Genomic DNA, 17748 nt, shown 5'->3' on the forward strand with positions numbered 1-17748 from the left:
CCGTCAGAAATCTGTATCTCATTCAAAAAAGCACGGATAGTATTTTTTCAAAGTTTTTGTGCGTGTGGCAGCACCATAGACCCAAAATAACACCCCAAATCCCAGAAAAAGTGAGTTTTTCATAATATGGGACCTTTAAAAAAAAAAAAAAAATCACCAGAGCAGTGGGGACGTTCATTGCTAAAGACTTGCAGCCCTTTTCAGTGGTGAGAGATGTGGGTTTTCGTCATCTAATAAAAACAATTGATCCATGTTATAGTGTGCCCTCTCACACATTTTTCGGCAGCCAAGTTATTCCCAACCTTTATTAAAAGACACGCAAAGCCATAGAAGATGAACTAGCTAAAACACAGAGCCTTGCACTCACCACGCACAGTTGAAATGAATGAAATGAAAATGCAGGAATAGCTGGATAACGGATATTGCACTTAACATCCTGAATATACTGAATTACTTAAACTAGACTGAGCATTTGCTACTTTTGAATTCATGTTTCTATCAGCTTATATATGGGTTACCAGCTGTGAACTGCAAGGATAAAAGTGCACTTTTACTTTCAAAATTACTTTGCCTTTTGTCATACCAGTAGCGAAGGCCAAGAGGCACTTTTCGGCACTTTTCACAGTTGAAAATATTTTTATTTCCATATAGGTTTATTTATTTGACATCATACAATACACCAGAAATGTAAAATGATTTTTGTTGTTGCTTATAAGCAAAATAAAGAGAGAATTCAGAATGTTTTAGATGCAGTTAAAACCTTGATCATCTTCAAGGGGCAATATTACGTGGTGTCTGAAACCTTGCTGCTTAGCTGCATTTAAATATATGTGTTTAAATCTTACAGATTTGTAACATGCAGGCACCACAAAGCTGCCACTGGAGGTCACTGTATCATGTTGTGGTTCTCTGTGCGTGTGCATCTCTGTGTGTGTGTGTTAATAAGTGCTCAAAGAATATGTAGAAAAGTACTATGTTGACTTACTGCACTGATGACCAGCCGGATGGGCACTGTCGCATGAGTCTTGTTGAGCAGTTTAAGAGGAATTGATTTGGTGCTGCCTACTGGAAGGTCTCCGAAATCCAGACAGCCAGATTTGCTTACTTCAACCTGAGAGTCAAAATGAACTTCAGATCCTGTCTTGCATACAATACAACATATATAATTTTAATGATATATATACACACATATATATATACACATACTGTATATATACATATATACACCAATCAGCCACAACATTAAAACCACTGACAGGTGACGTGAATAACATTGATCATCTCATCACAATGTGATGTTCTGCTGGGAAACCTTGGGTGCTGGCATTCATGTGAATGCCACTTGACACGCACCACCCATCCAAACACTGTTATGGACCAAGTACACGCCCTCATCACAGCAACACTACCCGATGGCAGTGGCCCCCCAGCAGGACAATGTGCCCTGACACACCGCGAACACTGCTCAGGAACAGCTCGAGGAACACAATAAAGGGCCCAAGGTGTTGACCGGGCCTCCAAATTCCCCAGATCCCAATCTGATCGAACATCTGTAAGACGTGCTGGAGCAGGTCTGATCCATGGAGGCCTCACCCCCCAACATACAGGACCCAGAGGATCCACTATAAAACGCCCTGTGGCCAGACACCACAGGACACCCTCAGAGGTCTTAAGTCCATGTCTTGACAGGTCAGAGGTATTTTGGCTGCACAAGGGGAACCTTCACAACATTAAGTAGGTGGTTGTAATGTTGTGGCTGATCGGTGTATATGGTTAAGAGTGTGATCTGTCAACTGGAGCCCCTCACCTCTAGTGCAGGATTCTCTGCTATGGCAACAAGCACCACCCTTTTAGCAAAGATACTGGCCCTGGCAGCAACCTCAGTCTCAGAAGATGCAGCCCAGGAGCAAACACTGAGAACAAACTGGTAGACACCAGCTTGTGGAGGGATGAAGATCACCTTCTGGTCCTCTGTAGTCTTTGGACCAATGATCGTCTTGTTCTTCACTATAAGCCACTGGTACGGCAAGCTGTCCACCTGTAGGGATGGGCATTGAAGAAAGAACAAAAGGTGATAATTAAATGAGCGAGCCATAGGATTCATTAAACATTAATTATTATAAGATTTCTGGCTGAACCAGGACAACAAAGTTTTTAGGCAGCCCATTGTTTCAAAACAATATTTTAGGGTTTTTGGACAATTTTGAAGTTTCTTTTAAAATATTATGTTTGACAGAGTATGGAATTTGTCACACTGTGCTTTCTGCTCACCTTCTCTCCATCAATAGCCAGGCTGGTGACCCTGATTGACACTTGCTGCCATCTCTCAGAGGGGTTGAAGAGGCTGAGGGAGGTCTGTGAGGCGATGCCTACACAGCAGGAGTGAGGGAACCGCAACTCTTCTGGCACCACCACTTGGCCTGAGGATGACAGTGGAAAGATGAAAGCTGGTACAGGGAAATGCTGCCCCTCAGTGCAGAAGGGGGGGTACTAATTGGAGTGAAGACAATGAGACTTGAAAACTATAATGGATTACAGCAATTAAAAATTCATAGTTTAATTGCCTGTTGCAATGTTCTGCTATGCACGAGATTGATTATCTTCCTATATATGACAAACTGTTGCCAAAACAAATGATTGGTTTAGGTATGAAAAATAATACAAACAAAAGAACAACAGTATGAATGAACGGTCTAATCTCACTACATTCAAACAGTCATTGTTTCTAATTTCAATACTGTAAACAGTATATCAAAATGGATAATTTAACTGTTTTATGAAAACCAAAACCACTGCTACATCTCAGTTCCTCAAGCCCACCTGCCATCAGTGGCTCTGCACCATATTGGCTGAAGGATTTTCCCATCATTCCCCTTTCCTGCTGGCTCTGATGGGGTTGAGGGAGATGATGGGACCCAGCAGCCCCAGAAATCCCCAGAGGACCTGATGTGGGATGGATGTGTCTCACCGTGAGATCACTGTTGGGTATGCCTGAAAAAATGCAAGAAGAAGATAAATATTCATTTAGCAATACATTTTACACACAGCTGCTCCTCATTCAAAGTAGAGAGAAAAGACATGCCTGTCGATGACATACTGAAGAGACCGTTTCCTGATGCTCCCACATGATAAGCAGCAGGGTGTAACGGAGCTTCAGGTCCCAAATACTGATGGGCCAGCTGGGAGTTGAAGAGCGAGCGTCCAGTGAGAAGGGACTGCATATCTCCCTGGTGGGGAAGGTCAATCAAGCCGCCACACTGGGGCTTAAAGCTTGGGATAGGCACATAGTGAAGTCCCTCTGATGAGTAGGATGGAGGCAGGCCAAGGCCACCAGCATACATGGACGATGACACTGAGTTAGCAGCTCCCCACTGCTGAGAGCTCTGAGGAGCTGCAGTGCCGTTAGCTTGCTGAATGTTTAGATTACTGCAATAGCCTGAGTCCACCTTAGTTAGCTGTCTTACGTTGGAGTCAGAGAGGTGCTTGCTGTTCCTGCAACCTGCTGAAAGATCCCCAGTTCTGTCCCCAGGGCAGTGGTAGTGACTTTCACTCTGACTGCGAGTACAGCTCAGAGCTGAACCACTGCGTGAGGGCTCTGAGCTTTTACACTGCTGTACCGGTAGTGGGTCCAGACTTTTAGAATGCTGCGGTTGAATCTGGTCCAGACTTTTGGTAAGACCAAGAATATCGAGGTTAGACAGTGCATCTGGTTCCACAGGTGGCGTTGGACTGAATCTGATGATGGTGGTACTCAGTGCCATAGTACAATTATTCTGTGGAGGACAAAAAAACAGAGCCAATAAAGAACAGCCATGATTAATACAGGACTAGAACCATTTCACCAATAACATAACTGAACTTATTTTCATCTCTTTAAGCCATTGAAAGCATGTGCTCTTCAAAATAAAAGTTTACCATTTCATAGTTCAAGGGCTAATATCTATTAAATGGTATTATTTGGCCTGCAACATTAACAACATTACTGCCAAACTGAAGCCCTGCAAGAGCACATTTCCAACATTTCAATAATAATGTCCCAATGATAGTGACCTGGCAATGCAAGATTAACTTCGCAGAGCACAGACCAATTCTCGTGCAACAAGAAAGGAACTTTCTGTGCTCTTGCAGACAACGTTAGGCCTACCTGAATTTGTCCTACCGTACCTTTTGTCTCTCAGGTGAAGGTATGACAGTACCATCATTCATTGAGATGTATGTGAGCCTGCTGAGACTAGGGCTTGAGCAGGTAGACTGAGGAGAGAGGTCAACACATGGACGTCTGTCTGCCAGACCTCCACTGGATGACGCAGGTGACGCCATACTAGGAAAATAAGACAACATCGGAAGAACTTGAAGCCACAACATGATTGTTATTTCATAATAATCACTATACGGGCTGAAACAATGACTCAAGTAAGTTGACTAATAATATTAATAATAATAATTTGATGATCAAAATGTTTTTTTTCCCCTGGAGGCTTGGTTTAATCCAGGGTAACTATACAGCGCACCGTGTTTAGCACGGCTGGTTATTTCTGTTGCACAACAGGCTTCCGTTATGGATATGTTGTAACGTGAGCGGAGGTTCAGGTGCGCACTACAAAATGGAAGAAGGCAGAGAAGAAATTAGCGAGGGGCAAAGAGAAGACACGGGGCAGAAAAACAACAGAAATGTCCAAAGTGTGGGACCATTTCAAGTTGAAACAAAAAGAAAACTCTGTACAGTGTAACTACTGTAAAGTGGAACTAGCCTACCACAATAGCACTTTGTCAATGCTTCAGCATCTCAACAGAAAACACCCAATCTATGCGGGCAGTCAGCGCAAACCCGACACAACAAAGTAACATTAATGTAAACGATAGCATTTGAAGTAAATCAATATGAGTGCTAGTTGAAATTAAGTCTAGTAAAGAATGAACGTTCATTATTGCTATATGTAATGGCTAGATAAGAATGCAAATCTATGTGGTGTCTATCTGGCAAGTTATTATGAGAAAATAAAATGCTGGAGTCAATTTGTAAAAGCCTGGCCTTCAATCATGTTATTATTATGATTGGCACACACACGCAAGCACATACAGGTGTTTAGAGAGACAATTAGAGGTAATTTAAATGTTTTGTTTTGTTTTTGCACTTTTAAACCCAGAAGAGTGTTATATATAAATATAGCACCTAAACACACTAAATGGGTTTTGTTTAGAAGGATATTATGTTTTTTGCATTTCAAAAAATGATTTCCTCTTTAAAACCCAGAAAGTTATATGGCAGAAGTGCATTGCACTTAATTGTTTAGTTTTCAAAGATATTGGGTCTCATTCATGAAACGTGAGCAGAACGAATTTGTGTGTAAACTGTTCGCAGACGGAAATTTACGTGCATCTCGCATTCATCAATATTTTAGTAGCTCACATCTTTTCGTAGCTACTAACAAAATCTACACATGCTGCTGACCACGCGTAGTGCTTGTGTAAATTTAAGAATGCACATAAATAATGCTTGTCACTATTGGAAATTACAATTTAAATTCATATTGCGCGCTGTTATGTACACAATACGCAGATGCCTTTGAAACACGTGATATAGCCTAAACATATGATACAAATATAACACATTTAGTTAAAGTAGTTGGCAATTGGCAGGTTTAAGATCCAGATTAGGTTCATGATTGTGAATTATCTATGTAAATCGACTCAATAGATTACAGTTTCTTTCTACATGTTGAATGATGATAATAAAAATATAGGCTCCAGTGGAGGCATGTCGCTGTCTCTTCCTGACAGAGAGGTCTCCCCAATTATCCCCGCGATGCGCTCTTCTGCAGGTGATAGCTGCGACTGTGAGCCTCCTCCTCCTGTGGCTGATATATTTCTTTTGTGTGAGGTTATGCGTTTCTTTGCCTCCAGTTTCCTGTCAAATCATTTACGCTTCACCTCGGACATGGTTCTTTGGACTACAGAGACAATATTGACGGCATCTGTCACCTCCCTCCAGGCCTTCGCTTTGCCTGTCCCTGTCACACCACTGCTAACAGATGAAAATACATTTTTTTCTTAATTCCACTTCACCCAAAAGTATTTCTATCTCCGCTTCCGCAAAGTTCTTTTTTCTTTCTCTCCCTTTCTTCGTTTGCGCCATGACTGACAGGTCGACTGGATGCATCTACACCTCCTTATATGGTGGTCATTGGCAATTCATGGGCGGGGATTTATGCTAATAGCTGATTACCGGGAGCGCGCTGTCACTTTACGATGGATTGGCATTCACGATCATACACAGGTGTTTACGATCAGATCTGAGTTTCCCGCGGTGTTCATGAATCCGGAGTAGGTTTTTAGTAGCGTAGGCTTTTATGTGCAAATCTACGCACAAATTTACTAACGTTTCATGAATGAGACCCATTGTGTTTTTTATTTATTTATTTTTTTTTTGCATCATAGAAAATGTTTTCTTTAAAAAAAAAATCGGTTACCAGTGCCATGAAGCCAACTCAGTCAGAAAAAGCTACGCTTGTGGAATGTGAATGTCAGGAGGACTGTCAGCTTCAGATATTTTTTTATGATAACTGTTTTAGTGCACACTGCACAGACATTTTTTGCAATGTTACCAAACAAATAATAAGATTTTTCTAAAAGGAAGAGGCAATTAGTTGTTCGTTCATTATAAGAGACCTTAGACCATCTTATTTTCTGCTCTGTATATTACTATAGCCCTTTAATGAAGCAAAAGTAATTTAATGAAAACATTTCCGCATGCTTATCCGATTACTTGATTAATCGCAGGACTAATCGGTAGATAATTTGATTACTAAAATAGTCGATAGCTGCAGCCCTAATTACCATCATTCAATACACTTGACTCATGATGTGAAACATTACCAATCAGCATTAGGAATGGAGGTCTGACTTGGAGAGGAGTGAGTAATTGGAGAGGTGGACGGTCTGAAGTTGCACTGTGTTTCCTCCACACAGGGCTCAGAAAAACCCTTCAGCAGTTCTGAGAAACAAAGTTAACATCAACATATGAATTCATCACCTCATATCAGTGCAGTCACAGAGGCAATGACTTCTTATCGTGTGCAATATGGTGACTACTGATCTCTACAGTTTCACTCACCAGATGAAGGGTCTCGTAGAGGCTGGGAGTAGCCAACATGTTTCTCCGCAGAGCTATAAGGTAGTGGAGCAGCCATGATATTCCTGGGTGGTGGTTTTGTCTCTGGAGAATTACTGGGTCTGTCCTGCTGCTGCTGGCCTGCACTCCTCCCCAACTGTGTCTGTGGGGAGGAACCTTTAAGGCAAGACAGGCCTGACTGCCCATTCCCTGGTGGGGTTCTTGTCAAGCCAGCATTGCTTTTATCACTTTTTTGTGATGTTTCTAAGGAAGACCTAGTAGTGTTTGGGGCTTGTGGGTTCAGTTCTCCAAGCTTCACTCCATTTTCTGTGAGCATCCTGCCTGAGGAACCACAAGTCTTGGTGACAGAAGAATAGTTATCCGATGCTCCCATTTTGTCTGCAGGGGGCTTGAAAGTGGAAGATCGATCTGAACCTACAGACCTTCTGGCAGAGCTAAAGGATGTACAAGGACGAGGGATAGAGCTTCTTTTTGAGTCAGCCTTATGACCTGCCGATAATGTATTTAAAAGGGACAGTGCAGATGAGTTAGTATTTAATGTTGTCTCTCCTCTTCTGTTTATCTCCTCAGTCTTTGTACTTGTGGGCTTCTGTGGAGTCTCACTATCCACTCGCTGAGCTGAGTTCCCCTGTTCCTCAGGATATTCTGGCTGATGGTTCCTTTGAGAACTGCTGAGGTTGTCAGCCCAGCTGGTCAGGTTAAAGGTGGTGTGTGCCACAGAGGCATCACTGCTGTCTGACACATCAGTCTTTTTCAAGTATTTCTCCATGTCAAAGGCACTTAGCTCTCCAACACAGGTGGTGCTCTGTAGCGTGTCCAACAAGGCACTCTGATATGGCTCAGGAAGGACCTGTGGTTAGAGCAGAACATGTTGCTTTTTATGTCAGGTTTATTTTAAGATGAACATTCATAGGGAAAGTTGTCACAATATAATTGCAGTCAAGCTTTATTCGATTTCTGCATTCAAAGACTAAACTTCCTCGCCTAGACTAGTCCTGAGTCCTGGGTTAAAGTATTCAATTACTGTTTATGTTCTAACCCCAGAAAATGAAATGGGAACAGATTCACACAATTTTGCAGTGGGTGTAAATAACCAACTCAAAATACATACTATTAAATATAAAAAGTAATATTTTTGGGGAAAAAAATAAAAGCTTACATGTTCGACAGAGTGCGACTCCTCTGTGTAGTTGACAGCAGGTCGATTCCTCGCCCTACTCCTCTTGGACAGCTCCATGATCATGGTAGCCAGCTGTGATGGGTCAGTGCTAATGGACGCATCAGCGATGGCTGAAGCAATCGTGCTGATACTCAACATCAGATGGCTGCTATTATTGTCGGGGGACATACGGCTCTGGTTACCCAAGCTTGACTCAGAGCCAGAGCCCTCACTGTGGTTGGGCAATGCAGCTCCAACAGTATGGTCCTAAAGAGGAGATGTTATGTTAGAAAGTCATGCAGCTGTATATGTAATCCCATATGGAGTTATTCAAATATCAATACATGAAAAAGAGCCCTTTACCTGCTGTTTACATGGTTCTGGATTAGTATCACCTTTTGGTGACATCCTTTCACCTGGTGCCTCAAGAGTTTTGTCCAAGTCCTCTGCAAGGAGAAGATCATGAGTAACAGTCACAGAAACACAGAGCAAATCAGGAGTGTCTCATAGGAGGGCCACTTCAGCGTTCCAAGTACTACAAGAAGTGCAATATTTCTGAATATAACTTATTGAAACCTTGCACTGAACTAACAAACAAAATACATTTGAACTTTATTTCTTGCCAGACACTCATATTCTCTTCATATTTAACAGGAAAATGCAAAAAGACATTTGTACGCACATATGTTTTTAACAGTACAAATCTTTTTTTCTTCTAAATTACTTATTTAAAAACTTTGCACTAGGCTTGCAGTGGTAGTCGGTGTTCCCTGTGTGACACGGTGGTCGCGCTTACACTGATTACATTAGTTGCCCATCATCGTTTTTCTTATTTAAAAAAAAAATCAATAGTTCAACAACAGGGGCTACAATTACAAACTGACAGAGGTGCCTATTCCATGCAGCAGCAGGGCCTTTCAGACCTCTGGTACAAATCATTTCAAAATAAGCAAAACACAGAAAAGATCAGGTAATGCCATATGAGCCACAGCAATTGAAAGAACACACCTGGGTTGAGAGTTGTATCTGCTTCACTCAGTTCCATGGCGTCACTGAGAGGAAAGTTATCTCTAACCGAGAACTCTGAGGGGTGAATTAGGGCAAATGGTTCCCTCTTCTCCGGAGAGGTAATGATGTAGCCAAAGGATGGCTAAAGAAACAAAGAACAAGCTTTTAAAACATATTACAATTCCCTCTCAGAAGGACTTTAAAAGTGACTGCAAACCCAACTTGACACCATTAGATTGTAAGAACATGAATTAAAAAAAATAGCTGAAACACAATCTTCCTTAGAACTGTTATTTTGTCTCTCCAGCCAACAAAAAAAACACTGTGGCAGCGAGACCTCATCAGCAATCAGACTCCAGCTGCGTATTAATGTTAATGTACATCCTCCTCTATGATCTTATGTATGATTGAACTCTCAATAGCCTATGTATGAGACCAACTGACAGAAAATATGTTTTAAACTTCTGTAACAACTACAAAAGCAGTTTTACTGACCCGTTTAACCGCATCCACACCAATGCTGCCCAGGCATCCCAGGGCTTCAGAGCGTTGTTCAAAAAACTGCCCCAAAGACAGTCGCAGGTAGCTTTGGTCTCCCTGCTTAAACTCTGAGGCAACCTGGGAAGCCCTCATCAGGATCTGGCTGTCGGTGGGGATCTTCCAAGATGAGTCACTGTTAAAGGTGTTGTTGCTGCTGACTGGTTCAATCTTCTCCTCCTGTGTGGGGAGCAATACTCACATAAACCACAACCAGTTTTGCTTTACGAAAGACAGTGTAGCTGAAAAATTCTGGTTAGCGCTTTCCCTTATAATATAGCAGTCACAAACTACATTACCATCATTCATTAATTCATTTGTTTATGTTAATTTGGCTCTAAAAAATAATATCATCCAAATTAATTTTTGGTTATTTAGTGTGTTGGGACAGATAAACAGGTGAACATTGGGTATGCTACAGTGTCCTCTGATGACACTTGCTGGTCAACCAAAGCTAGTACTAGCAGTTTACTTGACAGAAGGGGAAAAGGGGACAGTTATATACCTGGATGAACTGGTGCTCCTTCTCAAATTCCTCTTGATCCTTAACTATCTTTTCCATAGCATCACCTGCAAAGGAGGAAATAATGGCTAAGGCCTCTATTTATTCACAGTGATTTGGAAAAAACAAAAATACTAGAGTAGAACAATCTCATAGTTTACAACAGAGCTGTGGACATGGTACGTACTAGAAGGAAGAAACTCCTCAGTCTGAAACTGGTCCACATTCTCTGAGGTCTTCCCATCAACCGCTTTCTCAAAGGAGGAGTAATATGCCAGGTCTGTCACCCACTGCCCATCTTCATTCTGGTACACTACGCCATTGGTACCTGAAGTGACAAGCTATGCTGTTTGTATCACACAATGCACCACTGTGTGTCAAATTTGAGCATGTACTAATAACTTAGTAAATGTACCTTGTTGAAACTCGAGCTCCAGGTTGTCTGGGCAATGGTTCCACCCGTCATCTGAATCTTCCTGGTGGAAGCTCTGGGAGAAATACTTGGCTTCTAGGGAGGTGGAGAGGGGATTGTTGTCATCTTCACTGGTACTGCCTGAAGCCTCTGCACCAGTCACATCACCACAAGGCCCACCTCTTAGGCCCAAGAAAGGCCTGGCACCATCAGGCTCATCTACTCCTTCATCATCATCCTCATTATCACATTCTGGGAGCAAAACCTGGGGGTGTGTTGGTTGACAAAGTTATATAGGCTGCATACGAATGGAAATATGTCCAAATATGAATTTTCTTTTTTTCACCTGGGAGAGATGGAAGCTCCCCTGGGTGCCTTGAATGTGAGAGGCAGTCAGGTTTGCTGAGTTCTGAGGCCGCCTGAGTCCAGCTCCACTCTTTAGGTAGACCGAGTCTAACAGCCTGTCAACAGTTTGCCCAGACTCTGTGTTCTCCATGGCATCCTAGCATTCAAATCAGAACCACAGTAAGAGAGGTTTCAAAGGACGTTTTATTTAGTATTATTTTAGCCTTTGCAGCTTTTGCTTTATTCACGTATGCACCATACGCATATACCATATTTATATATATATATATATATATATATATATATATATATATATATATATATATATATATATATATATATGTGTAGATGGTAACTACAAACTGTTGCAACAGTGGGTGATTCATACTGAGCAACTCACCAATGCCTCCTGTCGGTCCAGGACCATGCTCCAGTGAACAGCAGAAAGCCTCTGGGGTCCCCCTGATGCCCCCAAAGAGGAGTTGGTCTCTCCTGTTCCTACAGGACCCAAACGGTCACCCATCTGCAAAAAATCATGTCAATCAATCAGCAGATCTTAAGACGTGTAAAAGTAAAAAAGTTAAGTAAAAGTAAATAAATAAAAATAAAAATAGAATGTGTTTAATAGTAGTTATGTTCCGATGCCATTTTTCCCTTCCCGATACCGATACCTGGGCTTTGGGTAACAGCGTATTTTTTAAAAAAAAAGATATTTTTTTCCTTTTAACAGCTTTAGTTAGTTTAAACTACTGTATGATTGCTAACATTGTTGTATGGCCTGGTTCAGGTAAAACCTTGCAGAGAATGATTGCCATATAACAGTCTTTTATAATCTATTCTGACAGTCAGTCATAACCAAAAAAGAACAAATAAAGAAATCTAGGAATAAATAACAATTCCTTTAAAATCTGTTTTGCGCAGCCACTTTTTAAATAGAACAGTTTTAAACAGTAGTGAAACAGCAACTTATATAAATAATTCCCTGAAAACTTGTTTGCTTGCCGCACCACACTTTGAAGGGCAAATGTTGAAGACAATACTGTGTCCATCCAGTGTGCAGACTCAGCAATGACATGGGGCACACGTCAGAGGTCCAAATGTCAGTAGTAAAGCTGATTGCCTACACGTCTTTAAAGTTTGGGGAGAGCAGTTTCATTGTACCCTTTCGCGTGACACGTCTGAAATGCTTTATAAGGTTGCTGGTGTTTACATTGGCAACACTCGTGCCACCACCAAATTACAGACTTGCATACTGAACATCACCATTTTACTGGTGGGGTTATCCTGAGTAAAATATTGCCAAATAGCTGACATGTTGCTAGCTCCGTCTGACTCACGTGAAATCAACTTCTTCTTCGCCGCTCTAAAAACAGCAAAAAAAAAAGCAGCACAGCGCAACTTCCTGTGTTGTCTTTTAGAGGAGCGAAGAAGAATTGATTTCTGATGGTGTGTAATGTTAAGCAGAGCTAACGGAGCTAACTGGGAAGTAGCAGGGTCCCATTTCTAAATTACGCGCTCGGATTGGTGCATAGACTCACATACTCGCCGATCAGTCACCGATACCTGCATTTTTGGCAGTATCAGCGACAATTTCGATACTGGTGTCGAAATTGGAACAACTCTATTTAACAGTGTGTCAATAAAGTCAACATTATGAGGGCACAAAAACTATTACAACTATATAAAAGGAGACTCGAATATGCACTAAAATTGTAAAAATGGACATACAGCCATTATCAATGTTATTAGTTACACCTATGTCTGTCCTATGTTTGTCAGTCTCATTCTTACCTCAGTATGTCTGGAGAGACTGTTCCTTCCATGTCCAAGCTGATTATTCACATCGCCATCCTCATATTCACCAGCAGCGCTGCTACCAACAATCCCCAGCCCACGAAGGACATCATAGGTTGTTTGGACATTAGCTGTTGGGGGAGGGATTGTTAAAACTCCACCGTCGTTTCCGCTTTCCTCACTCCCACTGCTCCCATCCCCACCTCCTCCATCACCTGAATTACACAATGACACAACAAAGAAGTGGTCACCTAAACATTTGTGGAGACTGATTGACAAATCTGTCTAAAATAAGTTAGTGTTCACTTGAACTACCAAAAAACAGCTTATTGTTAAATGCATGCATCAAACCTTAAAAGGCATTTATGTAGAAACATCATAAAAGTAGGAAACCTGGAAGAATAAAAGAAATAAGGCAGTGAAGGACAAAGGACAAGTTTAATATTGCACCTGTGACTGGAGGGTTGATGACTTGTCCCTCGGCAGATCGCCTGTATTCAATACCAGACAGAGATGAACCACCACGACCACTGGAGGCTTCATCATCAGAACTGCCTCCCTCTAAGCCTGGCCTGAAACTGGGACGATGACTCTCTCCAACCTGTACCAACAAGTAGATATACTCACACATAAAAACATGAACTGAATAAAGCAAAACTCTGTTGTACAATACAATTTGATAAAAATGATGGCGCTACTCGATACTGTATTTCTGATGCCAACACTGATGATTACATTTGAGTTTTTATAAAAAATCTGATAACAATATTGTTTACTATTCCTGACCAGTTGTCTGGAGGTGCTTGGCAGCAGTCGTGTCCTGGTTGCGTTACTGGTCCTTCTGGCAGACTCCAGTTCATCCTCAGTGTCCTCATCACTGGCAGGACAAGAGTCCATACCTGTAGCAGCAAGACGGACATTGGGCATCTGGAAGTCCTCCTGACCAAAAAGGTAGACAACATACAGTAAGACATAACAATAAACATAAAGAAGAGGAAGATAAATTATACAGGGAAGTCAATCTATGGTTGTTTGACAGAATAGTAGAAGATAGTAAGTTTAGAATCAACAAAGTTGATTCTAAACTATTTTCGAGGTGATATTAAAAAAAACTGTATAGTATTTTCAAGCAGGAAGCTCATATATGTACAGTTCTATATGTATAGTATGAGTTGGAGGCAGCACATGGACACAACACATTAATTATTAAGTTGGCTCACCTGACTGTAATCATCAAGGAAGTGGTGTCTATACTGTTCTGGTTCTGTAGAACTTGGGTTTGATGGGTCATCAGCACCACTTGATAGTCCCTATGAACAATCAAATATATTAATGAGGACACTGAAACAAACGCATTGTAGTGAATCAGAGTTGAATGAAAAGTTACTTTTATTTAAACTGTTTTCTCGTGGATTACTGATGCCGATTAAGTACAAGAGAACACGTGGATATAGCGGAAAGTGTTTCAAAGAAGAGCAAAGTCTTACTGTGGCAGGAATCTCCTGGCCCTCCACTCTCCCTCTCTGCATTGCAGGAGGGACCAGCTTATTGAAATACAGCTCCAGCTTGTCGTCAGGCATGTTGTTTGAATCAATGTCATCATCTAGGAATCAAACACATGTTCTACATTATTCTCTGCAAATAAAATATAAAGGATGTGTAAAGTGTACAAAGTGTAATAAGCATATAAGACAATGCAGGAATAGAAAAAAGAAACATGAAAGTAAGTCATACCTGTGATATCGCTGTTCATGCTGTCCACAGACATGAGCTTCTCATTTGCCAGGAAGCTTGAGTTACTGCCACTGAAATGGTCACTGTCCACTCCCTCGCTCTGCACATTGTCCTCCTCAGCTGTAGCTGGTAAGGACTGGACCTGTATGGATTGCCCAGGGAAAAGGAGACATACTGCAAGGTAATTCATCACAGTTTTGATGGCGATAAAAGGCATTTCTGCACTGGAACTATTGTTTGAAAGGATTTCCCTTGTTTTTTCCTCACATATAAAATACACCAAACGTACAGGCCAGGCAGTAATGCATAGACTGAGAATGGCCTAACCATTCTGGGTCTTTACATTACTGCAAGATAAAAAGTACAACAGCCTGTCAACCTGTAGAAAAGAGACACCAAAATTGGTACCTTTGCATCTGTAATATCTTTATGTCCAAACTGTGCAAATGTCAGCAGTCCTGTGGACAGCTCTGTCAGAGGAGACAGAAAAACAAAAGCTATTAGTGTCTTCATTCTGATAATGTTGCTTTTCAATATATCAAAAAGAACAAATGTAAGCCCATGTAGTAATGCAAAGCAAAACTGAAAGTAAACTTTCACAAGAATTCCAGTCAAGAACGTGGTTGCTGACTCCTGAGTAGTATGGTAACAGAGCTATACCCTTAAAGCTATACAGGAGCAAAAGCTTTTACCTGTTCCAAGTTCTGTGGGCCGACCGTGGACTGAGTGTGTGGTAGGAAGCCCCACCATGGACCCTTGGTTTCTTGATGAACTCTCATTCAGATTAATCTTCACCAGCATGTCTGACAGACGATGGGCTGCAATGAAGTCATCTGCATTGTCCCTGTGATGCAGGCATACATGTAAATAATTCGGACCAAATAAAAAATACTTGGAGGAAGAAGGTGGAGAAATAAGTAACTAAAGTTAGACATTATGACTGACACAAGCAATAGGAATTCCTTTATAGAAAAGCAATGCAAAATAAAAAAATTGCATTAAAATGAGGCTTCACACTTTAAGTATGATCGACTGCACTACTTTAAATAATACAGAACTGAACAAGTACTGTCAGTTATAGAGAAAAATCAGCAGCTCCAAAACAATTCTAGGAACGTGAACATTAAAGTGGTTTTCAACAGACTTCGGAGACAACATTACAAAACATAAATCAGCAGTGTAAACTTCATGTATGGTATATACACACACTTACAAGTCATCTGTGAAGCCGAGGGAAAACTTGGCCTTTTCACCAAGAGATGGCTGTGAGTTGGCCATCTGCAGCTCTCTCCCCTCGAGATATGAGGCCTCAACAGAGTCTCCTCTGTGAAGTAAAAATAACATAGCACTTCTTTCACAAAAAATCTGATTGTTAACAAACTAAACCGCTCTGCATCGTGGTTAGTGCTCCAAATTTAAATGTAGCAACTGAATAGTGACTCAGTACTCAAATCCTCTGTGCTGTTTCTGTTACTTCTGTGGAAAATGTCAAAACCAAAAAGGGCTGCAGCAACTTCTCAACATGTATCCATACGCTATTCTATATTTGGCAGGTATGTGTCAATCTTTTGTTATAATCTACTACTATCCATTTCTCTTATACCAGTACTTACTTTTTACTGTAGCATTTGAATGAAAATAGTATAAACAAATAGTATAAACACAAACCCCCAAAAACAGGAGTGGAATAAATTTCAGCGTCTGCTCTCACACTAGTCAAATATCGTGTACGATGATTCAGAGAACGATGCATGAGTTTGTTTCTACAACAAGTCACATCTGTCCAAAGCAGCAGCATGCTCCCACCTGTTGTCAGACCCGGGTCTAATTTTAGCCACTGTGGAGGCAGCCACTGGAAGTCCTGGGCCTGAACCCAATGTTACATTCCCCAGCGTGGCACGGCCACTGGTGCTGTCCAGTGACTTGTAGAGGAAACTGGGGAAGGCTTCATCTTCCAACTTGTAAAAGTTGTCTGCCATGTTTCTGAATGGAGAAGGATGACAGCCTAATGTGGCTTGACCTCAGTTCAGGTGAACACCATTTGTAATGTCTGGGGGGGAAAAGGAGACATAAGTGACAAGTTAGTATTAGTCTGAGAACTCAAAAGACGTCTTATAACTTGTGAAAACGTTACAGTGCACTGGCACGAATGGGACAATTTGAACACTGAGTCAATTTAGAAAACATCAACTCGTTGATACCGCCTTACAACAGTGCAAACCAGTGAAGAAAGGCAGTTGTTTATAAAGACTTTTTTGAACACTCTCATGCATGTTGTTATGCTGCTATACAGTTTCGCCAATTAAAACAAGTTGAGAGAAATTACCAGGCTAATTACGCTAGGTTAGCTAACTTTAACGCTAGCAACTTGCGATAAACAAGTGTGTTTGTCAAACTCGTACGCTCCAAATTTGCGTTAACATTACTCCACTTTCTCCGTTTATTTAGTTAGAGGAAAGTGTTGCAAGAAGACAAGTTACAGAAAAGTTAGCTAGTTAACTGTAGAAATGCTTGCTGCCCTAACCCATTTTTTCCCAGACTGACCCACTCCAACAAGAGAATTAACTAACGAGCTAAATCATAACGTAAACGTCTGTTGGACTTACTCCAGTACTCCGGAGGGGGGCCGGGAGACCACGGTTCCTATCCAACTCGAGTTTTGTCTTCATAAACTTGTGTCGGTAAGTTGCAAGGCGAAGTTAAGTCCCTACAGTAACTTCCCAGACACTTAAGTTTCTCATTACTGCTTAAAATCAAACAAACCGTGCATCAGTTCGGCGGACCAAACAGCGCCCAGAAACCACAGGAAGCCCGCGTGAGCGTCATGTCATGTGGGCGGGACTTCACAAATTTGAACCACTTTGATTGGACAACAAAACTGAGAGGGAGGAAATTGTCAGTTATGGTAGGGTGTTACTCGTGTCAATCTGTTCGACTGAACTCTTAGGAAGTTTGGAAAATAGCCCATTTATGTATCCATCGGGTGTCTGTCTTTCCAGGATTAATGAAAGAAGGAGGATTTCAAGGCTGCAATCGTAATGTATGTGGTAGTGGCAATATAAATCATAGCCAAAAAATCAAGTGTATAAATTTAGTTACTGGCCAAGTGGGGAGTTTATTGTATC

At 41.4% G+C, this 17748-nt stretch overlaps 1 protein-coding gene across 2 annotated transcripts in view; it reads right to left on the reverse strand.

The window, feature by feature from the left end:
- The window catches only part of cep192 (centrosomal protein 192), a 44117-nt gene extending 26733 nt beyond the window's left edge, over window positions 1-17384 (reverse strand). The window contains exons 1-28 of one of the 2 annotated variants that reach the window (XM_073485211.1): window positions 17230-17384; window positions 16430-16673; window positions 15837-15947; window positions 15316-15467; window positions 15032-15093; window positions 14624-14765; window positions 14377-14492; window positions 14110-14199; window positions 13676-13828; window positions 13340-13490; window positions 12887-13104; window positions 11496-11618; window positions 11097-11252; window positions 10754-11015; window positions 10526-10666; window positions 10342-10406; window positions 9795-10016; window positions 9300-9441; window positions 8655-8737; window positions 8292-8558; window positions 7115-7982; window positions 6877-6994; window positions 4165-4321; window positions 3098-3773; window positions 2821-2991; window positions 2272-2420; window positions 1808-2038; window positions 986-1111 (exon numbers count right to left, since the gene is read on the reverse strand). In XM_073485211.1, coding sequence (XP_073341312.1) covers window positions 986-1111; window positions 1808-2038; window positions 2272-2420; window positions 2821-2991; window positions 3098-3773; window positions 4165-4321; window positions 6877-6994; window positions 7115-7982; window positions 8292-8558; window positions 8655-8737; window positions 9300-9441; window positions 9795-10016; window positions 10342-10406; window positions 10526-10666; window positions 10754-11015; window positions 11097-11252; window positions 11496-11618; window positions 12887-13104; window positions 13340-13490; window positions 13676-13828; window positions 14110-14199; window positions 14377-14492; window positions 14624-14765; window positions 15032-15093; window positions 15316-15467; window positions 15837-15947; window positions 16430-16602 — 5325 coding nt within the window. In that variant the 5' untranslated portion in view covers window positions 16603-16673; window positions 17230-17384. Of the gene's footprint in view, window positions 1-985; window positions 1112-1807; window positions 2039-2271; window positions 2421-2820; window positions 2992-3082; window positions 3774-4164; window positions 4322-6876; window positions 6995-7114; window positions 7983-8291; window positions 8559-8654; window positions 8738-9299; window positions 9442-9794; window positions 10017-10341; window positions 10407-10525; window positions 10667-10753; window positions 11016-11096; window positions 11253-11495; window positions 11619-12886; window positions 13105-13339; window positions 13491-13675; window positions 13829-14109; window positions 14200-14376; window positions 14493-14623; window positions 14766-15031; window positions 15094-15315; window positions 15468-15836; window positions 15948-16429; window positions 16674-17229 lie in introns of both variants that reach the window. The other variant, XM_073485210.1, reaches the window with a different exon arrangement.
- Between the last annotated feature and the right edge of the window lie 364 nt (window positions 17385-17748).

Source organism: Pagrus major, chromosome 17, assembly GCF_040436345.1.
Source record: "Pagrus major chromosome 17, Pma_NU_1.0".
NCBI lineage: Eukaryota > Metazoa > Chordata > Actinopteri > Spariformes > Sparidae > Pagrus > Pagrus major.